This window comes from Larus michahellis, chromosome 7 (assembly GCF_964199755.1).
Source record: "Larus michahellis chromosome 7, bLarMic1.1, whole genome shotgun sequence".
NCBI lineage: Eukaryota > Metazoa > Chordata > Aves > Charadriiformes > Laridae > Larus > Larus michahellis.
Window position 1 is genome coordinate 49,853,386 of NC_133902.1, and position 26,771 is coordinate 49,880,156.

Genomic DNA, 26,771 nt, shown 5'->3' on the forward strand with positions numbered 1-26,771 from the left:
TAGCTGTATTTGGAACTACCTCTACCATCGGCCTAAATTACTTTTGCCCATGAAAGTATCAGTCATACGATACCTTTCCAATAGCTTCCGTGTGATGCTGTGTGCATATCTGTAGCCTGCTAACCCAGTGTTGCCGTTCTTTAGCATCAGTAGCTAATAAAAACAAACAAAAATGATTATGACATTCTGAAGCATTGGCAAAAGTCTGCTTAATTCTTTAAAACAGACAGAAGACTTTAACAGTACAAAGTATTTTTTACCTAAAATTTGCTCAGCTGACCAGCAATTAGCTATAACCTTAAATAAAGTTCAACAGAAACGGCATGTACTACTTTTTTTTTTTATTTTGTAACACAGAAATAACTTCAACAAACAATAACTCCCCTTACACACATTTTAATCTAACAACATGACACATTTTCCTCAAATTAATGACATGAGTCATGAGGACATTTGACTAATGTCCTGAATTAGATAATGACAGCAAGTCTTCAAGGGAAGAAATACTGTGAGATATTAGCCCAGATTTCCATCGCCTGCAAAATCAGACAATGGGCTTCTATAACCATCACAAGAAGGCTAACATATTGAACATCAGGAATAATGTAGCTCTGTGCAAGCATCAACGCTGTACTGTTACATACAATGATTCAGAAAGCACTGAATCAATACAGTTTAAGGACACTATACATGAAGGTTAAACTCCATTCTAGACATCTTAAGTTCAATGGTTTTCTGAAAGTCATCAAATCCAAAGTAGGGAACCCTTCATAAAGAAGGACGGTTCCTCAGTGAAGAGTGGGATGAAGGTTTCACGTATAACTCTCAGTGCAGCAGTCTGCCAAACAATTTCTCTTGCTTTGGACCTGCTGCCAAACCCTGCAGAGCAGCCACAGGTGAGAGCCAGGAGTGTCCTCTAGTGGAAGAATCCCCTGCCCAATAATCTAGGTCCTACCTCTTAGTTTATACTGCTCCCCACTGGCAGCGTTGACTGTAAAGGTGTGAGAGTCTTCATCACTGGGTGAAATTACAGCTCCAGCGAGCTGCAGGGTACCTCTGGGCTTTAGATGTCTAGACTGCTCATTCACAAAGTACTCGAGCAGGCCAGCATCATTGTTTAAAACAAAAAATCTGCAATGATAACAAAGCAAATACATTAAATAAGAACACCTCATTCTTTTCCAGGTGTTTTTTTGGTGGGGAGGAGGGCAAGCATAGGGAGAAGTCAAGAACTTTCATTTCAAGTTGGCACATTAAGACTTGAGTCAGTACAACCCCAAAACATACGAATTATGTCCCCAACAAGACTGCACAAAAATTAAGTTCTTACCAATTTTTTCCTCAGAGACCAGGGATGCTATTTCACAACAGAATAGCTGTGCCCACAGAAGAGTGCTATTGCAAAATTTGGGGAATTAAAAGAATATCCTGAACCTCTAAGGCTTACTACATCCTTAAACTATATAAATTAAGGGTAAGATAGCCCCAGATACAAAACAGTCAAGATATAAAACTGCGAAACTGAAGCAATTCCAGATTTAAAAAAAAATTAAGTAGACATTATGTTTCATCTATTCAGCCAAGTTTAATGATAAGTGTATTGACACAAGTCACTACATGCCAGTAGTAGCACAGGAATTTGGCCACTGTGGTATGCTAAGGACTTGTTTCTCCAATAGTAATTTGGTTGCACTGTACTGCTCTAGGAACAGCATCAATCAGGAAGCCTGACCAGAGAGTTTATCTGTCAAAGAAAAGCAAATTATTCAAGGGGGAACAGACATCCTGGAGAACTAAAGGGAAAAATCTTGCTTCAGTCTGAATTTTCAGTAAAGAAGTCTTAATTTATTTTTTTTTTTTAAATGATGGCATGATTTAGCATAAAGCTGAACACTCAGGAGGAAAAACACAGATAACATTTTTAATGGAAAAGGAAAAAAATAATGCTGTACATGCTTTTTACACATACAAGCATAGTTATAAACCATCAAATGAGTTAACTGCTACATGCTACCTATCCATTTTTTTCTTATTCACACCTTAATACAATTTATCTACACATTGGTTTAACCTATATTAAAAAAAAGCATAAGAATCTTCCATAAAGTTTGCTTAATAGAAAAAGAGAAATACAAGTATTCTTAAAAAAAAATCTGAAACATGTTCACTTAAACACTGCAAAGACCAACATTACCAAAAAGCATCATAAAAGACTTACCGATATTGCCAACCAGTGACGAGATTGGTATATTTCATTAAGTAGCCACAAATATTTTCCATGTGATCACTATTATTAAAAAAAAAAAAAAGAGAAAAGCAATCAGACCAAACAAATTCTAGATCTTACCAGCTTTTGATCATCATTATCTATTCTCAGAAAATGAATTTTCACTGTCATTTTTAGAATTGCACTACTGATTTAATAAAACTATCAACACTTAACAGATCTTTCGGATTCATGTCTAAAATTATTTCATAAGACAATTTAACCAGATTTACTGGACTCCAAATAATTTCAAAGCATAATTAGTTTCACCAATACTTGAGTTTTATTCAGCAGGCACTTCTGGACACATCTGTACTAGTTTTGAGTAATTAAAGATGTAGTATCCATGCTTCTTCTCTTTCCTGCTTCCTCTTCTAAGCAAGGTTCATATTTTTGGACCCCTGGACAAAATTAACTTTCACTAGTTTATTAACAGAAACTTGATCATGGAGACTAACTAAAAACACTCCCCAGGTACTCCTACACCAGTGTGGTTTTATTTATTTTTAATATCGAGAAGCCTTCCCAACTACACAAACAATCAAGCTCTTGAACAGATGTTCTACAGAACACAACATGCGGGTGCAGGTCACATCAAGATACTCTGAAACATAAAACAAGAGCCAAAACATCTCCTCCTCTGGCCTGGCAGGAAAATCAGGTACTTTCTTTTTTGAAGCTTCAACTTGCAACATCCACCAAAACCAAAAACCCATCGAGAGCATTCAGCATGGAGGCTTAATACCACTACAGGCAAAATACATTGCCACTTCTGAAAATCAGTTGTCCCAAATAAGATTTGTAAGTCCTATGGCTACAAGCTAATCATCTTAAAATAACAATTTAAAGACCTATTTTATACTGTACATTCCCAAAATTCTAGAAATGCTACCTTAATGCCCTCGTCTCTTACAGCAGGGCACAACCTTACATTGAAGAACACACTCTTATCAGACAATTCAGGTCCAGCATAAGAAAAATTCCTATTATTCCAATGAATAATGGAAACAATGCCCCAAATATCACATACTGACTACCTGCTTTTTAAAGAGGCTTGTATTTAACCCATCTTGTTTAGATTTCAACATAATACTTCTGTAGCTTATAGTATGTTGAGGATTAAATGAAAATTATTCAGTCCATTGGAGCAGCAGCCTGTCTTGGTCGTTAAGAAGCTGAAGTACCCCCATGTCAGCAAAAGCGGAAAGGGGAGGAAAAATAGGACTGCTAGAGCCAAGGGATCACCTTCCCTGGTGGATTTTGCTTGCAAACACAATCAGACCAAGTAACTGGTGTAAGTTTCATATAATGGCTGAAGCTGCTCTCTACACTTCATTTCTAAACAGTGTCAGTATCATCAGATTAGTCAGATACCTAACAATTCAATAAATATAACACAGTAAGTTTCATCCTAAAGGATGCTATTTAGAATGCCACTAACGCAGACAACCGCAAACACTGCCATATGAATCAACGCTGTATCACTGCCATTCAGTAGTACTATTCAAAGAAGAGATGCAAGAATGTACGTTTTTGAAGAAAAACCAAGTTCCTGATCTTTTAAATGTAACATTTAAAACCAAAAATATGCGTTCTAGCTATTTCTGCAGCAATCAGTATTGCAGTAATATCCTGCAATGGAGAGCAGCCAGTGGGACTGTCTAGGAATTTAATTTCTAATAGCTCATTAAGTGGTACTACAGATAAAAATAAAACCGAGGAGCGCAGAGGGTATTCAGGCTATCATATACTTTAAATGTACAAAAATGCTACATGAGACATAGCCAAACTCATCCTCTGCAGACGCCTCTCATTTGTTATTATTGGCATACAAGGGAAGTACCGTTTAGACTTGCTCGCTGTCTTAATTTAGCTGAAAATTATGAGATTGCATAGCCATAAAAATGTATGAGCTTGGTTTTTAATTGCCTGAAAATTGTCCCCAGTCACAGCTAATTGTTTTTCAGTTTTAGTGCATGCAAGTGTCAGCCTTGCTTTTCAGTTTGGCATCGTACATAGCCCCACACACTCAGGCTAGAGCTGCTGTACTCTCCCCTTAACTAACGTGCCTAAATCAGAGGTATGTTTAGCAGAACCCAAGAAAAATCAGAAAAGTAACTTCAGACTGCAGTGAATACAACAGGACTATATGTATGGCCTTGGAACTCCATTCATCTGACATGGGTAAATTAAACAGTCTTTGATTAAAATAATTTGACAACTTTTTTTTTTTTTCTTTTTTGAGTGCAACAGATAAGATAGCTGATTTTGTCAGCCTTTAGAAAAAGTCACCATAGAAGGTAATGCAGCCCTTTCGGTGACATACTTCCACATGGAATGAGCACTTGACTACATTTTACCTTCACCAGCATGTTCCTCTCCACTTGGATTTTCAATTTGACTAGACCCAAACTTCTCCAAATGCCTCCTCTTCAAAAATTCCTATCTCTAGCCTCAGCAGTCCCAAAAGTTGATGGTTTATCCGAAAAACTTCGAAAACAGCCCCCCCCCGGAAGTCTTGAGAAAGTGCCTGAGAACAAGCAAGCCAGTCACCTCCAGCATTGTAGACGCTGCCAATCTGGAAGGAGCATGTTGCAGCAAGCACAAGTGCATGATGTTAAACACACTGATCAGCTGTTTTTCAGAATCCCTACCTTTGCACAGAGGTGGTCCTCAAACCCCATATCTCACACAAAAGAGCTATAACTCAATGTACAAGGGAAAGCCGAGAAGTACCTTCAGCAGGTATCTCCCACTCACATGCAAAAAGACCTCATTCGCCTGCACAAGATCATGGAAACATGCTAAGCACTGATGGCCAAACCTCAATACAGAAGAGCCCAACAAGCAGCGGCGGTGGCTGGTGTGGATCCTAGGACACACGACAGTCAGCTGCGGGGACAGATTCCTTACAGACTAACCTCTGCAGCAGGGCAGGAATACGGAATATAACATGCTGACTGCCAGGGATGAGAGACTGAGCTGTGGCTTGCTTTTTGAGAGGCCGGAGAATGTTAGAAGAGCCAAAGTCCAAACAGATGAAGCATGAACAGAGGACCCTGCTAAACGAGCCGCTTCTTGGACAATATTAATTAAGTTATTTTCCTTCTTAATTGTGTTCATGCATCTGCAATAGAACTGCACAAACCCAAAAGACTGTATTTAGTTTTCACCCTGTCAAAGGCGGCGCAAACCTTTAGCACCCATGTGAGTAACAGACAGAATCATAGAATTGTCTAGGTTGGAAGAGACCTTTCAGATCACCGAGTCCAACTATCAATCTAACACTTACAAAAACCATCATTAAACCATGTCCCTGCCTGAAGGGCATGAAAAACTTGATTAATATTTAAAACATTTCCCTTGACAATATAAGGGCCTAGAGGCAAAAAAAAAATAAGCAAATAGAAGAGTAAAAACATAGACCTTACATGCACTGATCATATTATCCCTAGCATAACTTCCCACACCACGTGGGCCAGGGAATTCTCAGTGTTTGAACTAAGGCTTATTTTTAAATAAGTAACAATTTTATACACTAAAAAGATATTTAAATCCAGTCTGCAAATTGTACTTCACAAAAGGCAGATCCTATAACTGTACACAAACCCGTTACAGAACTACAGTTAACCTCCTACTCTTCTCGGTAAGCACTAGTACTTTTCTATGAATACAGAAAAACATTCTTAGTGTCATTTATGAACAACAAGGCCACGGAATCATAACTAGAGCATTTCTTCAATGATTTTAAGATTAGTGCCTCCACAGCAAGAGTTAAACTACAATATTTGTTGTTGCTAAAGCAGTGTTGCAAGGCAGTTGACATGGTAGAAAGAAAAACAAACACAAAACCCCAGTAATATTTCACTAGTATGGAATTAACAGCAAAGCGTTTCAGAGCACTACAGAAAGCTTTTAAGATGACAGTCTTTGAGAACAAGAGGTTGAGGTTCAGGCACTGGCTCTGCTCACAGAAAACCACAGTTTGTAAAATATAAGTAAGATCTTTCTTAAAGCCCTTACCAGCATGTTTCTAATGAAACAACAGCAAAACCTGTTTCAAAGTCACCTGTGTGCCTCGGAAGCCTCCTCAATCCCCCATATTGGGGCTTTTGACTTCTAGAAAACAGATTTCAGAAGTGAATTTGACACAAAACAACAACTTATCTCAGCACTGACAGTGAGACCTGGCTGCACCGGGATCCTTCACAATTTTAAGAATACCTTTGCATTCACACTGCTGCCTACGTGCATGTACACGTACCTATGGGTACACGTACCTTTTGATAGCCAAGATGCTGCTGTTGCTATTCAAAATGCTCACAGCAGTCTCCCATTGTCAAAGAAACAGCAACAGCTCCATAACAACGAGTCAACAACCTCTAAAGTCCATATTTCTGTAGGAATTCTCAAGCCCTTCTGTCAAAGAATGACAAAAACCCCATGTTTAAGTGTTGCAACAGACCTGTCACAGCCTTAAAGATGTAAAAAAAACCCTTAATTTTCACTTTTGCTATTTTAAGTGAGGATACTGCGCAAATCACAATCCATGAAAAATTAATTCAGGAACTTTTGGTACAAAACCTAACTCCAGCCCAGCACATTTACCAACCCTCAAAATCTGGGTTGGTTTGGTTTGGTTTTTCCCCAAAAGGCTGAACACCACTGAACTTGGCTGCCCATTATATACACTCTTTTAGTTTATAAATATTGTGAGATGGACTGAAACTTTCCCTGTAAGCAAATGACTGAAGTCTACAAAAAATCAGAAATCAGTTCATGTTCTTTCCAGAAAACTATCCCTCACCATCTTCAAAGATGTTAACCACAAGCCAGATATCTACATAAAATACTATAGGAATAAAACATTCACAAAGGATTACTGTTAGTTTATTTATCCTTTTTTAGTTTTATTTGTCCTTTTCTAGTTTGTCTCTTAAGTTGCAGCAGCTGTCTTACAGGCTGGTCTTGTGTCCTGGAGGAGGAATAAGACAGTGATAGTCAGGCCAAAATTCCCCTTGTATCCTGTTTACATGCAGCATCTGAGTCTTGAACGCAGATGCTGAGGAACAGCAGTCTCAGAATGACGTCCTTCAGGAGCTTCAGCCAAGACACCCAGGCTCACACCTGACAAGTGCTGGGCCAACATTTTCTCCAAGAAGAAGCACCGCTGCAGAAGGCATCTCCACCCTTTTTTCCAACCCCTCACAGTGCAGGTCTCCCCAAAAGCCCCACCTAAACAAACCATTGCTAGCAGTGGTACAAAAATAACACCCATGTTGAAAGCAAGTACAGAAAACTTCCAAGACTGCCCTTCTGATGATTTTAATTTTGCACCGCACGAGATACTTAGAGCAGCCAGGTCTCTGAAGACCCAACAGCTGTTTGAAGAGCAACCACAGCAGCCAAAGGCTTCCCCACAGACTTGCATAAGGCCTGGCTTCAAGCAGCAGCTGAGTACTGAGTATGCATGGATTTTCTTCCAGCAGGAAGGATGATCAGGAGCTGGAGCCCATGCAGATGTTGCGGAAGACTCCTGAAGCGGGGGGCGGGGGGGGAGGCAGGGTAGCCTCCATAGCTGCCTTCACCACCGTTATGACAGTGCCTTCAGGCCCTGACCAAGGGAAGAGGCTCCTTTCTACTGAGCTCACAGCAAGATGCGAAAACCCAGTAAAAGAGACCGTCTTCAGATTAAAAGCTAGCAAGGCACAAAGAAAAGGAAAGAAACAAATCAGGATTGTAACACTGCAAACCAATGAGTGGTTTTGACTACGTAGTTTGAAAAATGCAGTAACCATTTTCACTTCTTCATCTCTATCTGCCTATAGGCTCACTGTCTGTAATAGCTTACTTTTTCCTCATTGAATACTGCAAAGTGCTTATCTACAACACACTGATTCCCCTTTTTGCTACATGGAGGGAAAGGGTGAGGGAGAAGGAAAAAAAACCAAAACCAGCCAATGTCAGCAACAAAAACTTTGGGCATATCTTCTGCAACTGCAAAGATCACTTGCTCCCAAGAAATCACCACCATGTTAAGCACACTCCAGTCCCACGGCTTGTTGATAAGCATGGGTTCCCCAGTACACCCAGCAAGGTAAGGCAGAAGCCTCCGTGTTACTTACAGAGCATCTACATCAGTAAGTTAGCTCTGCATTTCCAAACAGCTTTGGGAAGAAAGAACAAACTAACCTTGCTGTGGAATTCACCAGCAGTGCCCTACAGTCAACTGTAAAGTGGCAGCAAAGTTCCTGCTCTTCAGCTCATGTGCTTTTGACTATTCAATTATAAGATTAGAAACCAACAACAAGTGCAAGAAAAAAAAAAAAAAAAAAAAGATCCACGCCATGACAAGAACATTGACAGCAGACCCTGGGGATGCTTCAGAATACCTACTGCTTGGCCACAAGCATGCTAGCAACACACACATTCTCATTAGATATAAAAACATCTCTTATTACGCACTCTTGTAAACCCTTGAGAGAGCAGACATGCGTTGGAAGAGAGGGTTGCCATGAAGGAAGGGTGCGGCAGAGCCAAAATTAGCTGTCGGCTGTCCCTGAGCCCAGCGTGACGCACCCCAGGCTTCCCCACCAGGGGTGTGGGGCTCTCCCATTGCCCAGCTCTCCCAGCCCCTGCTACCAAAACTGCGGTTCCGTTTGCACCAGAAGTTTCTGTCAATACTAGTGCTCCAGGGAAACGATAAATCAGGCTTACAGTTTGTTTGTTTTAAAACCATCCTAATTAAACTTGCATCCGATTCTCCTCTTTTATGCATTAATGACAGAGGTCAGTTATACACAAATGAAACTATTTTAGTGCTTTTGCAGGGTAGCAACAGGAAAAAAAAGGAAAGACATAATATTTAATTAATAAGTAGCAAAACACTGCTCTCACTGGACCACTGTAAAGCTGGTTATTTAACTACTTTATCATTTAGAGAGCTCTTTCGCTCTCAAAGTACATCTGGAAAAACACTGCAGCGAGTTTCAGCTAAGCAATTTCTCTTGCACATACATGAACGCCTCAAGTCAGCAAGAACTCCACTGACATACAATTTATTTGTGGATTTGCATCAGCATAACACAACTGAAGCTTGACCCAAGAGTCAGTAGCCAATCCTGCAGGTTTTTCTGCAATGATAACTACAACTCAAGCTATCACTGGAAAAATAGCTGTAGATTTAGCCAACAACATTTTAGAGATGGAGCACACAAAAAACAGGCACCTCAAAAGATCTGAACTCTACACTGGATACCTCTGGAGAATGATTGCTGCCTGCAGCTTTGCTACCATTTACATTATCAGCTTACACTGGCACACCGTAATGCAGTTTCACATATTGTTATCAAAACCCAAAACTTTCCCCTGAAGTCTAGTTTCAGAAAGCTCAAGCAGTCAAATTAAAGCTACTCTGCTCAGCAAACGGTACTGGCAAGTAAGCAAGACAAACACACTTATGGGTGAGCATCCTTGCAATTTTGGACTATCCGCTACCTTCAACACCTCAGAAAGCAGCAGATCCTAGCCTTTCCAGGGGATCCCAACTGTCCAGAGGAATGGGCTGAGCAAGACCACCTGAACTTTGACAAAAGCAATGCAATGCCTTGTGCCTGGGTTGGACTAACCCATGGATCAGTGCAAGCAAGGTACGTTGTGCCAGACAAGAAAAGGCTGAGTGACCTGGGTCTATTCAGCCTCCTTCAGAAGCAGGGAAGGCTTAATGGGAATCTCACCACTGTCCCCCATACATACGGGGAAGATGGAGTCAGACTCCTTTCAGAGATGTAGAGCAGCAGAGCAATGGTCTCAAGTTGTAGCAAAAAAAAATTTCCTTGTTTGACACCAGGAAAAATTCTTCAAAATGAGGGTGGGGTAAACTCTGGGCCAGGAACCCAGATAGGCTGTGGCATCTTCATCCTTGGAGACACCCAGAACTCAAGCAGCAACCCTGAACGACCTCTTCTAACTTCAAAGCTGGCCCTGCTTTGAGCAAGAGGCTAGACTAGAGATTTCCCAGAGGTCCCAAATTACTCTATAATTCCTGGATATAGAGAAATTGAACAAAAATATTCTTACATTAAAATTGAGGCATTGAAGGTACCAGAAGGTTTAAACTTTAATTAAGAAAGCACATGTATTAACTTAACCAGCTATGATTATGCCAATACGTAAGAAGAGTAGGACTAGTTTCTTGTTCAGTGCTTTAAGTGGACAGTGATTCCCAGATAAGGAATTATTCAAAAGTGCTCCTCTTCATCATGCAATGAGCATCAGGTATTATTCATGTGGCACCCATGTGCTAATAAAGAGTTTCTTTATGTTTTTCATCTCTTGTGCTTGTTATTGACATTTATGGAGCCATGTACCAAACAATACAAGGATGCCACATTATCATTCCATTTGACTTACAGAGAACTGAGGCACAATGAATTTGCAGCCTCTCTAACTTTGAGATAGTTGTGGCCCCATTTTACTTAGAGATTCAAATCACAGCTTCTGCTAATTTCAGCTGCAGCTGTGACCCTGCAAAAGATCAGAGCCAACTGAGAGAAAGAAAGAGGAACATACAGTTAGTGATTACAGGGGAAAACTAGTTTAAACAATATGACTATTGCCACAGAGGAAGTCAGAGCCAGGGTCAGAAGCCAGCTCCTTAATATAGCATCCCGCAGTTCTGCGCAGCAGACCTCATGCTTTCTGTTACATCGCCACTGCAATGAATGAAATCAGCTTCCCAACGCAAACTGGCCTCTTCAGGAAACTTATTTAACAATGCTTAAACATTAATCAAGATTTTCAAGATTTCCAGCTTCATCAAAAACTCAGGAATTTACACCTAGAAGAAAAAGAAAAAAGCATACCTGTAGCAAAAAGCCTTCCCTCTAACACTGACATTCCTGCTCCAAAGCAGGTTGTTAAATCTAAGATTGTCAGCTGAACACACGAAGAAACAGCATTTCTCCTACCACACTCCACCCTGCCCTCCCCTCTCATTTCAGCATCAGACACAGAATACAGAACATCTGAAATGGTACAAGCTTTGCAAGCACCCTAAAAAGAAAGTTGTCTGGCAGCATTACAAGCAGGCAGTGATCCCCTGCAAGAAGAATTCATCAGCACTGGCAGGTGATCACAGTGCATGTCAAGGCAACGTCCTTAATTAAACAGGGGTCCTTGCACACGTGGCTTAATTTTCATGGTACGATGAATACAGTGCAAGAACGCACCTAGGATAACCTAACAGCAGCAGCTGGCAGTTTCTGCTTCTGTGTTAAGCAACACGATTAGGTGAGCCACATGCAGTTTGTTTTTCTTCTCTCTGGGGGGAGAGCGTGTGTGGCAGAGCAGGATGTTAATGTTGTAGGCAATTTTAATTAACTTGCTGCTACATAATTACATTAGAAAAGGTGAAGTTGAAAAACACCCTTTGCACTTAAGAGAAGGATAGAGATTTATAATGGCCATTAACTCCTGCAGAAATCTATTCCATGGAAAGCACAAATTATTTGATACTTAGAAGCTATTCAAAAGTTTGTGGTTCTTCAGTTTAGCTTAATTTGAACTCCAAATTAATATCTCAGTATTAACACAAGTATGCCAGAACCAACTCCCACATTTGTCGCTCCTGCCCCAGCAAGTTTTACAGCCTGCCCATTCAACATGGGGATGCTCCAGGAATGGAGAGAGGGACACAGGGCTGCAGAAGGGAACCCAGACCTTGCTGACCTGGTTCAGGAATTGGGTTCAGGTTCCCTACTAGAACATGAACCATCATGAAGCTCCTGTTTAAACTGCCCAAACTTCTTTCCCCAACTCTACCCACTTGTTACCCTCACACACTGATTTACTTCTCTTGATTTACAACACATCTGAGCTTCCATCTGCTCCAACCCCATTCTCCCAGGTCCTAAAAACATGTGTGAACATGAATGGCTCACCTGCCTTTTCAGAACTGCTCAGGGCTTCAGCAAGTGGTAAAATCAGCTTGATAAAAGATGACCTTAACATTTTAATAACACAGAATGGATCCTGAGGTGGATACAACCAGCTGACCATTTTAAATATGGGCTTCTTGTCTATTCTAATGAGCAAATTATGTGAAGTGGAACATTTCTAAATTAAGTGTTATGAATATGGTATACTTTTTAAGCAAAGACTCAAATGAGGATAAAGAAATTCAGGCACCAGGTTTTTCTGTCTTTTCCCTCCAGCATACCAAACAAATGTGACAGCTGTCCTAATCTGATTTTTAGCAATGAATAAGAATACAACACACAAAATCGCAAAAATAAATTCTGAATGTCACAGCAACCACTTGAGAAACTCTTTTTTCCAGCATCTCATCTCAAAAGGCCAGCATCAAGTCAGAAAGCAAGCAGCGATGGCTTTCTGGAGGCCATGCAGTGGTGAGGTATCTCCACAGATCACCAGAAGTAAGGATGATCAGCTCTCCCTTTGAGACAAGCTTGATATCAGCGCCATCAGCCAACCCAAAAGCTGTCAGCAGAAGTGTATCAGCAGGAGCAGCAGAAACCCCATCCCCACAGGTGGTCAGCAGCTTGATGTCACAATGCCACCGGGTTCTCATGCCACCAGGAAACTGAGGAAGTGGGGTGGCCTGTAAGAGCAGGGGAAAGTCGAAGCAGGAGCAGCCCTTGCCAGACCTCTCAGGTAAGACCACAAAATTACAGCCTCTCTCTGTCTTTGAGGTTCCACGTAAAGAAGGGGCATCCATTACTTGGAACACAGAAAAATTCCACGTAGGATCCCAAAGAATTTTCTTTTAAGCAGTGCAGAGAGAAAACCCAGGACAAGGGAAATGGGTAATAAAAAGGAAGTACAAGGAGTACCAGCGTTGGAGAGAACTGTCCTAGGATGACACTAACAGTTACGTGAAGGTTTGGGAAGTTTCTTCTACTTATCAAGTGCTAGGGACTTTAACTTAAATTCTGGCCAGCTCTCAGGAGTCCAGAGTTAATTAGGTCAGCTAACACGCTCTGCTGCAGCCTAAGCAAGAATTTGATGCTTACATTAATACTACGATGAGAAATGTTAAGTTCAGAGACAAGAAAGGAGGACCGGCAAGGGAGAGGTTTGCAACATGAAGTGTTGTTACGCCACAACTCCTGTATCTGTTTCTACCAAGCTGGTTTCAGCTTTAAAGGCCAAACAAATGAAATTTATCATCCCAAGATCAAACATTTTTGGAATGTCACTAGAAATGCATAGAAACTAGAAAGACTCTATACATTTTCTTGCAACCAAGACTGACATCAATGACCTCAAAAGAAAAGATTCTTATAAACATCTACTCAGGAAGATTGTATCAGTTTCCAGACACTTCCCTTTGTTACTACTAATTAGATCCTTTTTGCAAGATAGCATGAATAAAAATCATAAACACTCCCCCAGCCTAGCTCAGTCCCACACGTGTTGCTTCCACGTGTTTGAAGTGCAATGAGTTGTTGGTCACCCTCCAAGTTAACTGGGATCAAACTCAGAAATAAGCATTTCCTTTAAAACACATTTGCTATGGGATCACTTTATGAAGAAGAGTTCATGATCATGTCCAAATGCAGAATTAAAATATATTCATGTGTTTCACCTATGAGTTCTTCGGTTATGTTGTTGCACACTGACTTGCTCAAACACAGAAGACTGAATTAAGGTCAGTAATTGTTCACTCCCTTTTTTTACTATTTATGAAGAATGCTTACACAATGTCAACTGCAAAATGAAAAAAGCCCTTAAAAGAAGACTGGCAACCATTTCAGTTGCTTTAAACTTGTTATCCTTTTGTCTTCCATACCAAAAAAATTACAATGTTACTCTCTTTGCTAAAAGCCTCTCACTCTAGCCCAAAGCCACATAGAGTAATTCTGCAAGAGAATCTGCCTTAAATTGATAACTGATGACAAGCACAAGCCATCCAGCATAAACCCCCTTACCTGCCATTGTCACCCCCTAGCAAGAAAAAAAAAAATTTAAAAAGTAATTTTAGTCTAGCAAGTTGACTCCTTTCCTTAGAAGCTACTTTCATCCAAATGTCTTTCTATACTAACTCACAACTGTGAATAACCCTGCAGCACTTAAGTAAACTTTAACGAACAGCTAACAGTTAACTTGCTTCCTTAAAAAAAGGAGCAAAAGACATAATCTGTACCATTTTAAAAATATACATGGCTAAAGCCATTGTGAGCTGATGCTAAAACTATTTCAGAAATAAGGGACAAAGGCAAATACCTACCAAAATACACACAGAACCAAAAAGGACATAGGTTTTGAAATATAACTTATAAGCTTAAAAATCAGCAATCATTTGGGAAATTCATTAACATTTTACATTTACTTCTACCGGCAAGGGAAGAAATGCTGGGAATCCTTTTAATAGCAGCTGAATTGATTTATGTATTTGAGAGCAGAACCACTAAGAAAAACATAAGAGGATGGCACATTAGCACGCCTCCAACTGGGAAAGACAATCTTGTTTCTCTAGTCAACCACAGCACTTTGAACTTTCAATTTTCTAGATAAATGAGAACCAGTTATTGCAAGTAATTTTGCCCAAAGTTATCTGAAAGCCACTCAAGCCAGGCTGAAAGGACTTGTTAGACTTATCTGGCACATATTCTGACCAGCTCTCTATTAAGCTCATAGACACTGACTCTGCTTTCTGGTTATGAAATTTTTTATGTTATTTGAATGACTACTACTCACATGTCACAGAAGTACCTGCCAAGGCTGTCTCCTTTCACTGCTTTGAAACTACTCTGCTCATTTAACCTAGAGCAAGGCAAAAACCAAATGAAGACAGTTAAGAGTAAAAGCAGAATTGCTGAATGCAAATAACTCTTTATATAGGCAAGACTGCACTTACTTCCTAGCTTGGTTACTGCTGAAAGTAAAGAAGTTGTTTAGAAAACATTATAATCTTAAATTACTTTACCAAGTAATCTTTTAAAAACTTGAAGTTATTCAGAAATCTCACCCTATGGTAATTATTTCTCTAAATTAAAATAGGGATAAAGAGTTTAGCGTGCAGCACAGCCTCTCAGGCTCTCTTTATCTACTTAATTGCAAGTTAACATTCACACAATTCCTGACCCCAGCCTGCAAAATGCAGCTGAGGGTTGGTTGCTCAGATGCACTCTGACCCTGATCATGTATTCACAAGCAAACAAGATCATTTCCTGTCAGATGTCTAAAACAGCAGTTTCTCCATAACTCTTAATTTTTATTAAGTAAAAAAAAAAAAGTCTCTTCCTGCTCTCTGAAGAAACTGAACCATTACAAGTTTCAAAGGAGGCACTGCTGTACTGCCTGCCTAAACTCACACTACACGGGCTACAGGCAGAAAGTCTGCAGAGAGGTTCAGACGTATCTCCACATCTGAAGTGTCTGGCAGCCTCCAGTTGTCTCTTCTTCTCCACTATGATAAACATTTGGTCTAACTCTATCACAGCTATTTAAAAATCTCCCTATTATTCCCCTACAAAAACATAAAGTTAGACTTTCTGCTTAATTTTCCATTTTCTAGACATGCACTCTACCCCAAGAATGTGTGACTTGCCACCTCTTTGAGAGATTCAGATTTCATTATTTCAGGTTCCAGCAGTGCTGGAGGTTGGTTGTTTTTTTCCATAGTCATAATTCCACACTTGGAGCATTAAAGCATCAAGTACCTGTTGTCCTATTTGTCTGACAGCTACGCTACAGCTGTTTTGACAAGATGCTTCACCAAATAGAGCGCTATACTTCTGCACCAGATGCAGTCTATGCTGAGAGAGTACTTCAGGACCTTACTTCTGCCAAGTTTCATCACCACACACTGCTCACACTCCATGCTGTAAAAGTTAAAGATCAAACTTCCACCAGAAGCTCCCAGCAAATCTGTTTCTGAACCCCATATTTTAGACACTGATTTATTATTAGAGGGGTCTTTCTTTTGTCAAGTATATTTTAGAACAGAAGTGAAAGCAAAAACTTTCCACAAAGTGAAAACTAAGATACAGCATCCCATCCAGAACTTCCTAGGGAGGTGGGGGGGAAAAGGTGATATTTTGTGGGTAATTAGATATAGAGACAAACGCAGGGGCAAATAATTGATTCCCAACAGAGCAGAGATTAACAGTGAGGTACCTTAAGTGTCCACAATAATGTAATTAGTACATTAAACTTGTCCCAATGACCTAGAAAGACAAAATAATAATAATAAAAAAAGAACAATTTGTACTAGATTATTGGAGCAAATCAAACCAGATATTGACAGCTGCAAGGAATAACGCGGACAGTTCGTGCTCACAGCTGCCGAGCCACCAAACTGCCTATCGCTCAGGGACAAGCCACAGCACTGAAAGAAGAAACAAAACACTTGGATGGATAATTTTAGAAACTGGAATTTCACTGGATAGCACTGACCTGTGACCACCATCTCAAACACACTATGCCAAAAAAGGGTTCAGGCAAATCAAATATTTCATCCCTTCTGCTGCCTCCAATTCCACATAAAAATAGAAAATACTTCCATTTTGATCGCATAAACCAACTTTTGCGTTTCATGTGTGAAATACATGGACAGTAAATGCTTGGTCACAGTAATAAGACTTTTCATAAGAAAATTCACACTTATATCTGAATCCAGAGTTTTTTTTAAAATTTAGAAGTAACTGGAAACAATGGACAAGACAGCCAATAGCCAAGTCAGACAAGAAGCTTGCCTATTTAACAGCCTGAAATATTAGCCCTAAAATCACCACTTTTCTTTCTGGTACTAGTCACCAGAAAGGTAAATGACTCGTGACCCAGATTCTCAGCGATGACTGAGCTATTAAAATCCTCAGGCGCTCAGTGCGGGCACTGCCTGGGCCTGGGTGCTCCTCTGCCTCTGCCATCCAACGGCCCTCCGTCCCGCACAGCACACACACATGTACCACACTCCATTTTTCCTGTCTCCGCACGCAGGGAAACAGAAAGCCAGTCCATCTGGGCTAGCAGATGACAGCTTTGGAGATTCTCCATTTGGGGGAGAAGTGTGCAAACTTCACATAACAGTGGTATCTTCAACAGCAACATGGCAGAACTCCAGTCAAGGATGAGAGACCTAAAAGCAGAGATCCGGAAATCTCTCGAGCGATGCCTTGGAGAGCCCACTGTCAGTGTGAGAGTGGAAACTCTTTCAACCAGAAAGCACATCACAAAAAAGTACATGAAAACCTCCAAACCCATTTGAGGGAGACGCGTGCAAACGCCACATAACAGCGGTATTTTCAACAGCAACATGGCAGAACTCCAGTCAAGGATGAGAGACCTAAAAGCAGAGATTCAGGAACCTCTCAAGCGATGCCCACTGCCAGCGCGCGAGTGGAAATTCTTTCAACCAGAAAGCACATCAGACAAAAAAAAAAAAAAAAAAAAAAGCACATGAAAGCCCCCAAATCCCCTCAAACACACAGGCAGGGCATTCTAAGGAAGCATTTTAGTTTGAATCCATTTCAAACTAGTGCCGTGTGCGCAGCTTCTCCCACTTTCTCCGCTCTCTTCTGCTGTATTTGCTGTACCTGAGTAATCACCCCGATTTATGTTAAGCGCAGCCATTCTTAAAATAAGCCAGATAAGACAGAAACTCCGGGCACACTCAGAGTTTTGCTATCAGCATCAACAAAATAAGCAGGCTGCCATTAAGTTCACAAAGAAGACGCACCGAGCTAAAACTCGCCACAAAGTTTGGCTTTTCGGAAAGGCTGGAAAGCGACGGCAGCGCCTCCAGCAGCAACTTTAAGCCGGTCTCCACGGTCTGCAAGGGAAACACGAAGACCCGAAAGGAGGGAGGGAAGACACACAACGCACACACACACACACACCCCGCCCCGGCGAGGCGGCGCCGGGCTCTGTGCCGGTACACGGGCACAAAAACATCAGGGGAGCCGGCTGACGGCCCGCCCCGCCGAAAGGGCACTGCCAGGGGAAAGCCAACGGCCGGCATTAAGCAGCCCCGGGCCCGCAGCCCCCCCCTCCCCTCAGCCTGCCGGCCCGGCCCGCCGCGCCCACCTGTACTGCCAGCCCTTGGTGCCGCGGCCGACGCCGCTCTTGCCGCCGCTGTGTCCCGTCGCCGGTGGCGGTGGCTGCTGCTCCGGCTTGCCCTCGCCCTCCGGCCCCTTCATGGCCGCCGCGGGGTCGGCGCACTGCATGGCGCCGCGCCTGCCCGCCCCCCTCAGGGGCGCCCCCGGCCCAGGGGAGGGGGCCCCGCCGCCGCCGCCCCCCCACTCAGGCCGCGCCGGGGCCCGTCCGCGCCCGCCCCATGCGGGTTGCGATGGCGGCGGCTGCCGGCAACCCCCCGTGCCCCGCTGAGCTGGGCTGGGCTCCCCACACGGCCGCGGCGGGCTGGGGAAACCCGCCCTCCCGCTCCCTCACCCCGCCCGGCCCGGCCTCCCCTTCCGGGTCAGCGCTGCCGCCATCTTTAGTGCGGGCAGCAGTGCCCGGGCTAGGCCGCTCCCCGCTACTGCCGTGCTTAAGGCCACAGCGACCCTTTAAAATCATTTTAAACTCCTGGCTACAAGCGTTCTCCCCCCGCAAAAAAAAAAAAAAAAAAAAAGAGAGGAATAAGAAGAGCGAGGGATCCAAGCTGTGTTGTTGCGAGCAGGGGCATGAAAGCCCTTGCTTGGGGTCTTGAGTGTTCATAGAAACCCATAAAACAGGAGCAAATTCACCAGGCCTCAAGAGGAAATACATTTTTCTTCCAATTTTTCCTCCGATTACTGCATATGAGCAACAGCTAAGCAGGTTTTTTTTCCTTCAGAGAACAGCAGCAGAGCTGACCAGGGGAGGTGGGGTCAGTTGTGTGTCATCTTTCAGGCCAGGCCTGGCTTTTGGACAACCAAAGTTGGACAACTTAATTGACTGCAGCTGCCTTATTTCTTAAAATGAGGGGCAGAGGATCCTAGTTCTGGCCTTAATCAGTCAGCACCTGTAGAAGAGTAGGGTAGAATCATAGACGGGCATCATTAGCGAGGTCAGGGTTCTACTCCACATCCCGTCTTAACCAAACTCTCTCCTCCTCTCTCCAGCTCTTTTATTATACACCTACAATATTGTGAACAACCATTATACAAAAGATGCTAAAAATGCCCTATGTAAGAATCTACATAGCAAAAACATAAAGGAGAACATATTTCAGATAAACAGTTTATTTACCCACAGCATCCCCCCAGGTAGCAGCTGCGAACCCCATGAAGGCTGCCCTGGCTTTCCCATCTCTTACCAGCATGTTTCCACTTTCCAGTGGCATTCAAAATATCTTTGCCTTTGGCCATCAGATGAAGATAGCATCATGTCTTTAAAATATATTTATAAGCTTTAATCTGGCTCTAAATTAGCCCGTATCCATCCCTCCCTGCCAAGTGCATACACACGTAATCTCAGCTAACAGACCCCAGGCAAGGACTGCCTACACCTACACCTATAATCTCTCTGACAGAGACATAATATATTGCCACTGCACAGGCATAAAATTCCCCACTTCTGCCTTTTTAGAAGCACGCTTGTCACCGCAGGGGAAAAAAAGGGCTTTTTCAGCTGCATTTTTTTCCTGTGGAACCACAGGCAAAGAGATCAGCAGAGTCACATCGTCCATCGAAGAAAATTTTGGCCAGGACTGCACTCCTCTTGCCCTCCAAACATATTAGTTCATCCTCCACTGATCACTTGACATTTTAATTGAAAACATAATATAATTGCATGGTATCGTGATGCAAGCCAACACCACTGAAATTTTCCACTGAAATTTTCCTGGGAAAATTTGAAGCAAAAGCAACTCAGGCAAGAATTCCACTTTTGTGTTTTATTTACCCCCTGCTTGAAGACAACCGGTCCTAACAGAGACATAGCTTCACCAGTGCTAGACCTCTCAAGGAGATCACAGGTGGTCGGTAGGATGTTTCTCTACCTCAAACTTCTCCAATACCGAAGACAGGGCAGCGATCCTTTGTGCATGGTTCTGCAGCCCCTCAGCATCTGGTCCCTGAGCACAGGGCGGTAAATTCAGATTTGCTTCCCCCATGCATTTGCTTTTTTCTCTTACAAAGAGGTGTTGCACTCGCAGTACCAGAGGCTGTCGTAAGATGGCATTGACAAAGTGCTTAATAGGAAAGAAAGGCTAATAGCTTAACCACATTTGCTAAGGATTTACAGTTCAAGCTGCCTTTTCTCTTTAGTTTACCATTGCTACTAATTATCACTTATGTTCAGGTTCACTCCTCTCAGTCTCACGGTTATAATTAAGTGTCTCAAAATGACCAAAATCCCACCCTTGCAAGTGCGGCAGAGGGAGAGCATTGAGGTCCCACAGGAGTGCCCTGCCCGAGCCTTGCCACGGGCTGTGATTTCTAGGTCTGGAGGAAGAACTCAGGAACAGATCTGGACAGCCACAGATCTGGAGGAGGAAAGTGTGAAAAGGATGACATACATTTATCGACATTTGTCAGATCAAATCCTTGTAGGCCCAATTATGGCTACAAGCTGAAGTGGATTGTATTTTATTATAACTCACGTTAAAGCAAATTTGCCAAATTTGCCATTATTTATCATTCTGTTAATTTTAGGAAACTGTCCAAGATCTGATCAAAATCATGTACTACTCTTGCTGATTTCTTCCAAAGCTTATAATCTGGCTATACACGCTTAGCATCTCTTCAGAGCAATATAATTTCTTCAGAGCAGTGAGATCTATTGCTGTTCAAAGAGTAAATCTCTAAAATCCAGCATATTTTTCATCACCTAGGAGCTTAAAAAAAAAAAAAAAAAAAAAACATTTAGAAATAGAAATGATGATACAAGTTTTCTACCACTCGTCAGTTGAGTCAGGGTTGTTTGGTTGGTTTTTTTTCCTGACCTAAAAAGCATCTTTGTTTGAGACCCAAGTTTAACATAGTTTTAAACCTGTGCCCTCCTCTGGCAGCTGGTCCACAGAAGATAAGCATTTAGTGCTCCTGTCTGCTGAGGGAACTGCATCCTCTACAGGCATGTGGAGGAACGACATCAAACCTGGGAAAGGAGAGAGAGAATTGCAGCCTGCCTTTATCGCACGAGGAGTGCCATTTTTCATAATCATTGCTGAACTGGGAAAGCCGCTGGGTAATGAGAAAATGGCCAGAAAAATAACGTTGCTAATAGTGCTTCGCATCTGCATTTTTTAATTGTACAATCAATGGTTCTTAGGGTTAGATTATTTCTCAAGGCAACGGATACTTGGAGTTTATTAATAGTCTGGGAAACATATAGTGTTTTCTGGGCTCTTTTACATAATGACACGAAAGAACTTCCAATTCTTACTAAGAATAAAAGATACCTGCCTGCTAAAACTCTAAACGCTGTGACACAAGAGCAAGAAAGGAAATTCGATTAAAAGAACAGCCTTTTTCCTGCAACATACTGAGCGCACGACTATATTCTCCTGACCATAGGCAAAAATGGCTAGAAAGGTCAGGTAAATGTAATACAAGTTATTTCAGCCTCCAGATCACTGTAGTGATCATTTGACAGAACATCTTGATTTTGGAGCTTTACAGGTATCACTGAGTCACTGAGTCTGTGGCTTTGATGTAACTTAACATAAGTATGAAACACTGCTCTGTTTGACAGGCAGGATCTCTGGTGCTTGCTTTTGTGGTTATTCATCATTCCTTCTGTAGTCTTAATGAGTCAAAAACCTTTTTTCATTTGGTCTTTTCAGCCACTGTCAGTCATCTCCTAATTTCCTTGTTCTTCTTTGTTAATCCCTGTGTGTCATATTCTGCTGTAATGCAGGTCCAGCTGAAAGCACCAGACTCACAGGTGGCAGCAGCTCACATTGCCTACAAAGTTTCCCTCCCCGTCCACAACCCATTTGTGTCCCTCACACTCACATTTGGCACCATTTCCAGTTGCACTCAGTATGACTTCGCATCCAGTCATGCTCCGGGCTCCAGCATTACATCATCCCAACATGATGCAGACGTGGAAATGTAAATCGGGGCAGGAGCAAAGGTTTGGTCTGGCTGGAAGCCGGGAGTGTAATCCCAGTATCTTCCCCACTGTGAGGCACCCTCTGAGGAAAGGACCATGCCCTGGGAGTTCAGTGAAGAACGTGACTGAGGAGTAATGGCTGCGAACTGGAAGAGGGGAGATTTCGATGAGATATCAGGAAGAAATTCTTCACTATGAGGGTGGTGAGGCACTGGCACAGGTTGCCCAGAGAAGCTGTGACTGTCCCATCCCTGGAAATGTTCAAGGCCAGGCTGGATGGGGCTTTGAGCAACCTGGTCTAGTGGGAGGTGTCCCTGCCCAGGGCAGGAGTTGGAGCTAGATGATTTTAAGGTCCCTTCCAACCTAAACCATTCTAGGAGTCTATGATTCTATGACCTTACATCTGCCTCCAGAGCAGCTTCTTTGGAGTTGCTGCCTGTGTACAGCCATTTTTCTTTAATGCTTCTGCGTGGAGAGAGGCTTGCCACAGCCTGGAGCTGTTGTCCTCATCATGCAGCCATGGGACTGCAAAAGTAGCAGAAGCGATAATGCTCTGCAGTCATCCCATGAGAACAAAGACCACAGCAGCCCCATCCCTCTCCACACCAGCACATTGTGATCCGCACGCTCATGTTGGGAACGTGTGCTCACCTGGGAACAGTTAAAGGACTTACCCTTGGCAAGGACTTCCAACTCCCTGCACAGACTACAGCTTGTCCTAGAGAGGCAGCTCACCAGCAGCAGCAGGAGATAACCGTGCTGTGACCAATGTTTGAGACATTTCCGTAGCCACAGCACCAATGAGCACTTCATCTAAATCCCTTTGCCTGCCCTTGCACAGCTGCCCAGCACGCGTGGTTTTAATCTGGGAGCCTGCTGGAGCTGCTGCTGCTGACAGCTGGATGTGTGTCCTGGGTCTTCTCCAAGTGCCAACCTTCTGCTTGCTCAAGTCACACAGGGATGTCCTTCTCTCTCCAGCTCTCCAACACAGGCAGAGAGCTCAGGGTACTGCCTCACCACCTACTGTGGCAGAGCACAAGCTGCTCTAGCACAAAGGGCGATGGCTGGAGCCCATCACCTCCGTCTGGTCCTTCTGCACCATGGGAAGGCTTACCTTCTGCCTTGCCTCAACAGCCCCCGGGTGACTCCACTCCCTGAGCTCAAGGGGTTCTTTTGCACTGTGTTACTCTTCCCAACAGAGAGTGAAACAAATTTCCCCCAGATAGATAGCCCCCTACTCAAGCCCTTTGTGTGGGGAATTCAAAAACACACATTTGTGTGCTTAAGGCCTGACTTCTTCAATAAGTGTAGCCACATATGAGTCCATCAGTCAGAGGACTCAGCCCTGTAGCACTGTGGGACCGCCCCACAGTGGTTGTCCGCATGGGGAAATTGAGCAGGTACGGAACGAGCAGGGCTGGGTCACCTCCCGAGCACGTATGGACCTGCTGCAGGGAGGGAAGAGGAGGCCAAGGAGAGGTCATCCCCTTACCACCAGCCTGGGTCCGCTGTGTGCTAGGCAGACACAAAGGGAGCATGCGCTGTGGTTGTGGTTGTGGTTGAGGAGCTTCCCAGCTTTTTCATCCAACTCATGGCCATCTCCAGCCTTTCTCTAAAGATTTTTTCTGCCCTACCCTATGGCACAAGATGGCATTGCTGCCTTCAACTGTTCTGCAGCTCACCATTAGAACTCCTTTCCTCCATGAGTCTCAATTTCCTGAAAAGTTAATATGTTTTTCTTAATGCCTCAACTAACCTTAACAGCTGCTGAGTGAATTTAGTTCTTCAGTCACTGGCCCCTTCTCCTAGAAGCTTTTCTGTGCCGTGCTTTACTCCTACACACTTTTCCTGCACAGTTTCTATGGCAACCTGAGTATCTCTCCATCTGCTGTAGATCCCCATTATCATGTTTAGCTGCTTGTTATCTCAGTCAAATGCCATTTCCAGGTGTATCATGACAACAAGATCAGTTTGGAAACCAAGCCAAAGCACTTGGTAATTTTTGTAGGCAAACCTGTCCTTCATAATTTGACTGCTGTGTTTCTATCTAAGCTCTGCTTGTGGGATACTGATACTGAGTTACTCCCATTACCAGATCTCCTACTTGTTTCTGCACACTCCAAGCAGTTCTGCATCCACTTCATAATTTCCAAATGACACCCTTCCTTCTCGTTGCAGCCTGTGCTGCCTACAGAGTCGGTATATTTGGATTCTGGAAAGTCTCTGTAGGTCTGTTGCCTGGGGTTTGACATCTATTTTATAAAAAATTAACTCTAAGTTATCAGAACTGTTTTTCTTCTGGCAAATGCATTTTTCAGTTCTGCTATGGTCCTGTTGCTTCTCCTGAAAACCTTCTCCATTGGATTACAGAAAGCCCTAAAGAGTACAGATGATTTACAATTGGCCTCTTAGTCTGTTCTGCTTGAATTCCTTAAATTACTGGGAATTATGTAGATTTCTATAAGGATAAAATCCAGTCTCATTTTCTGCTAAGTACCATTTTGGAAAACTAATGGAAATGTGAAAAAAAAGTTGTTCTTCCTATATAATCCCATCAGAAGTTGCAGCAGAGAACCCAAGCAAATAAAACAAGTGGAGTAAAAACTTCACTGTTGATTTGTTTTCTAGATCCCACGAGTCGGTAAAAGCAGACTGCAAGAAGTCCGTGTGGAAGCTGTAAAGCTGTGAGTAATTTGGACTGTCAGCTCTTAGGGACATAAACGGACATTATTTATTTGTACCTGGAAGAACTGCTTTGAGATATTACATGCTGCCTCTGGATAAATGGTTATTATTTACTACCTATAATTAAAAGCAATTAAGCATACAATAATTTAGTGTTTATATATACGCATTTAAAAGCATGCAAATCTTCCATTTAGAATGTAATTCAGGGAAAGCTTATGCACAAAAATTTTCCAGTGGCAAAGAGAGACGCCCGTGATATAGGAGTAATTTTGATGCTAATGGCGTCCACCAGGCTGCCCAGGGTAAGGTGAGGGTCCGGGGTGGTGCAGAGGGTCAGTGTGGGCAGAGCTGAAGCGGTAGGTTATGAATGGTTTGCAGACCTCAGCCAGGGGAGGCTTCTGAGGATGCTCACTGCAGACAGGCTCCTCTCGCACACCCAGGCTGAGCGTGGAAACCCTTGTTCTAAACTCCAGACCTACCCCAGCCTTAGTGCGACCCATGGCTCCGCAGGTGAGAAAGCTCAAGGTTTGCTCTTGAGTCCTGCTGACAGCGGCCCATGAAGTTCAGCAACAAAAAAGAGCAATTTTCAGCTCCTCTTTCCCTCAACTCTGAAGCCTGCATTCCTAGAGATGCCGAGGAGCCATGCTGTCTGGTCACCACTCCAGGGAGGGAGAAATTCATATCCTGCTTTGCTTTCAAGAAGTCACAAGACAGAAGAGGCTCCCTGAACATTATTTCTCTCCAAAGAGATCAGACTAAGGCAGACTATTACCCGTTGCTCCATATGCCCACACAGGATGCAAACTGTGATGCAGACAGTACAGGACATCTTAGGAATACGCAGAAAGCCTAGTGAAAAAAGGAGAAGGAAGTGATTTGCAGAGAAAACTATCATTCAAACACACAAAATTAAAGCTACAGCTCAAAATCAAAACAAATCAGACCTGCAGAGGGAAGGAAAACAAGAACAGAAGGGTTTTAGCTGCATGACTACAAAGAAAACAAAGGAGAGGATCACCAACAATAACAGCAGGGAAGACAGCTAAGAGCTGTAAGAATATGTTGCTTCAATTTCCACGAGGAAGCTCGTGTAACCCCAGGGAGCAGAGGCAGCAGAGTCTAATGGGCTAAAGGGCAGGGATATGGAAATTACCACGTGCAACATCACCACAAAACTCAAGAGCTCTTTACCCTTCACTTCTGAAGAGCAAATAACCTCCATCACTGAAATCTGCAGGCATTTTAGCCCAAAATCTGTAGGCCTTTTAGAGCAAATGTTAGCCATGAGTAACAACAGACATGGAGAGATGCAGAAACCAGGTTAAAGTGCAAGCTAGGTGTGTTATATGTAGACTAACCCAATATATTTCTTTGATAAGATAATTGCATTTGCAGACAAAGGAAAACTAATAACTCCTATCAACCTGGACTTTGGTAAGGCATTTGATTTGATATTATCTAGATAATTATTAGTTAAACTCAGGAAGATGAGGGTTAACATAAACACTACAAAATGCCAAAGGAATAGTATTGGGGGTGAAAACTGCTGATGGGACCGACAGCAAAATTATAGGACTGTAGGAACGGGGCTTACTGAATAATTTCATTAGATAGCTCGGTGCAAGAAATGACTAGTGGGGTAATGAAATTTGCTAACGACAAAGTTGGGAGACTTTTTCAGTAGAGAGGAAATCCTACAGGAAGAATTATATGATTGCTGCGCCCTCATTATAGACATGGGATGAAATGTAACAGCTTAAAATGCAGGGCCGTGCACTGGGAGATTGATGAAATTTCTGGTGTAAATTAAAATTTA

General features: G+C 42.7%; 1 protein-coding gene across 2 annotated transcripts in view; it reads right to left on the reverse strand.

Moving 5' to 3' along the window:
* Window positions 1-18,665, reverse strand: part of OSBPL11 (oxysterol binding protein like 11) — a 41,795-nt gene extending 23,130 nt beyond the window's left edge. For both annotated transcript variants that reach the window (XR_012588517.1, XM_074596146.1), the window contains exons 1-4: window positions 18,317-18,665; window positions 2,219-2,287; window positions 956-1,131; window positions 74-153 (exon numbers count right to left, since the gene is read on the reverse strand). Coding sequence is in view for 1 of the 2 variants with exons in the window: in XM_074596146.1 (XP_074452247.1) it covers window positions 74-153; window positions 956-1,131; window positions 2,219-2,287; window positions 18,317-18,456 (465 nt within the window). In the remaining variant the exon portion in view is untranslated. The remainder of the gene's footprint in view (window positions 1-73; window positions 154-955; window positions 1,132-2,218; window positions 2,288-18,316) is intronic.
* Window positions 18,666-26,771: the final 8,106 nt, after the last annotated feature.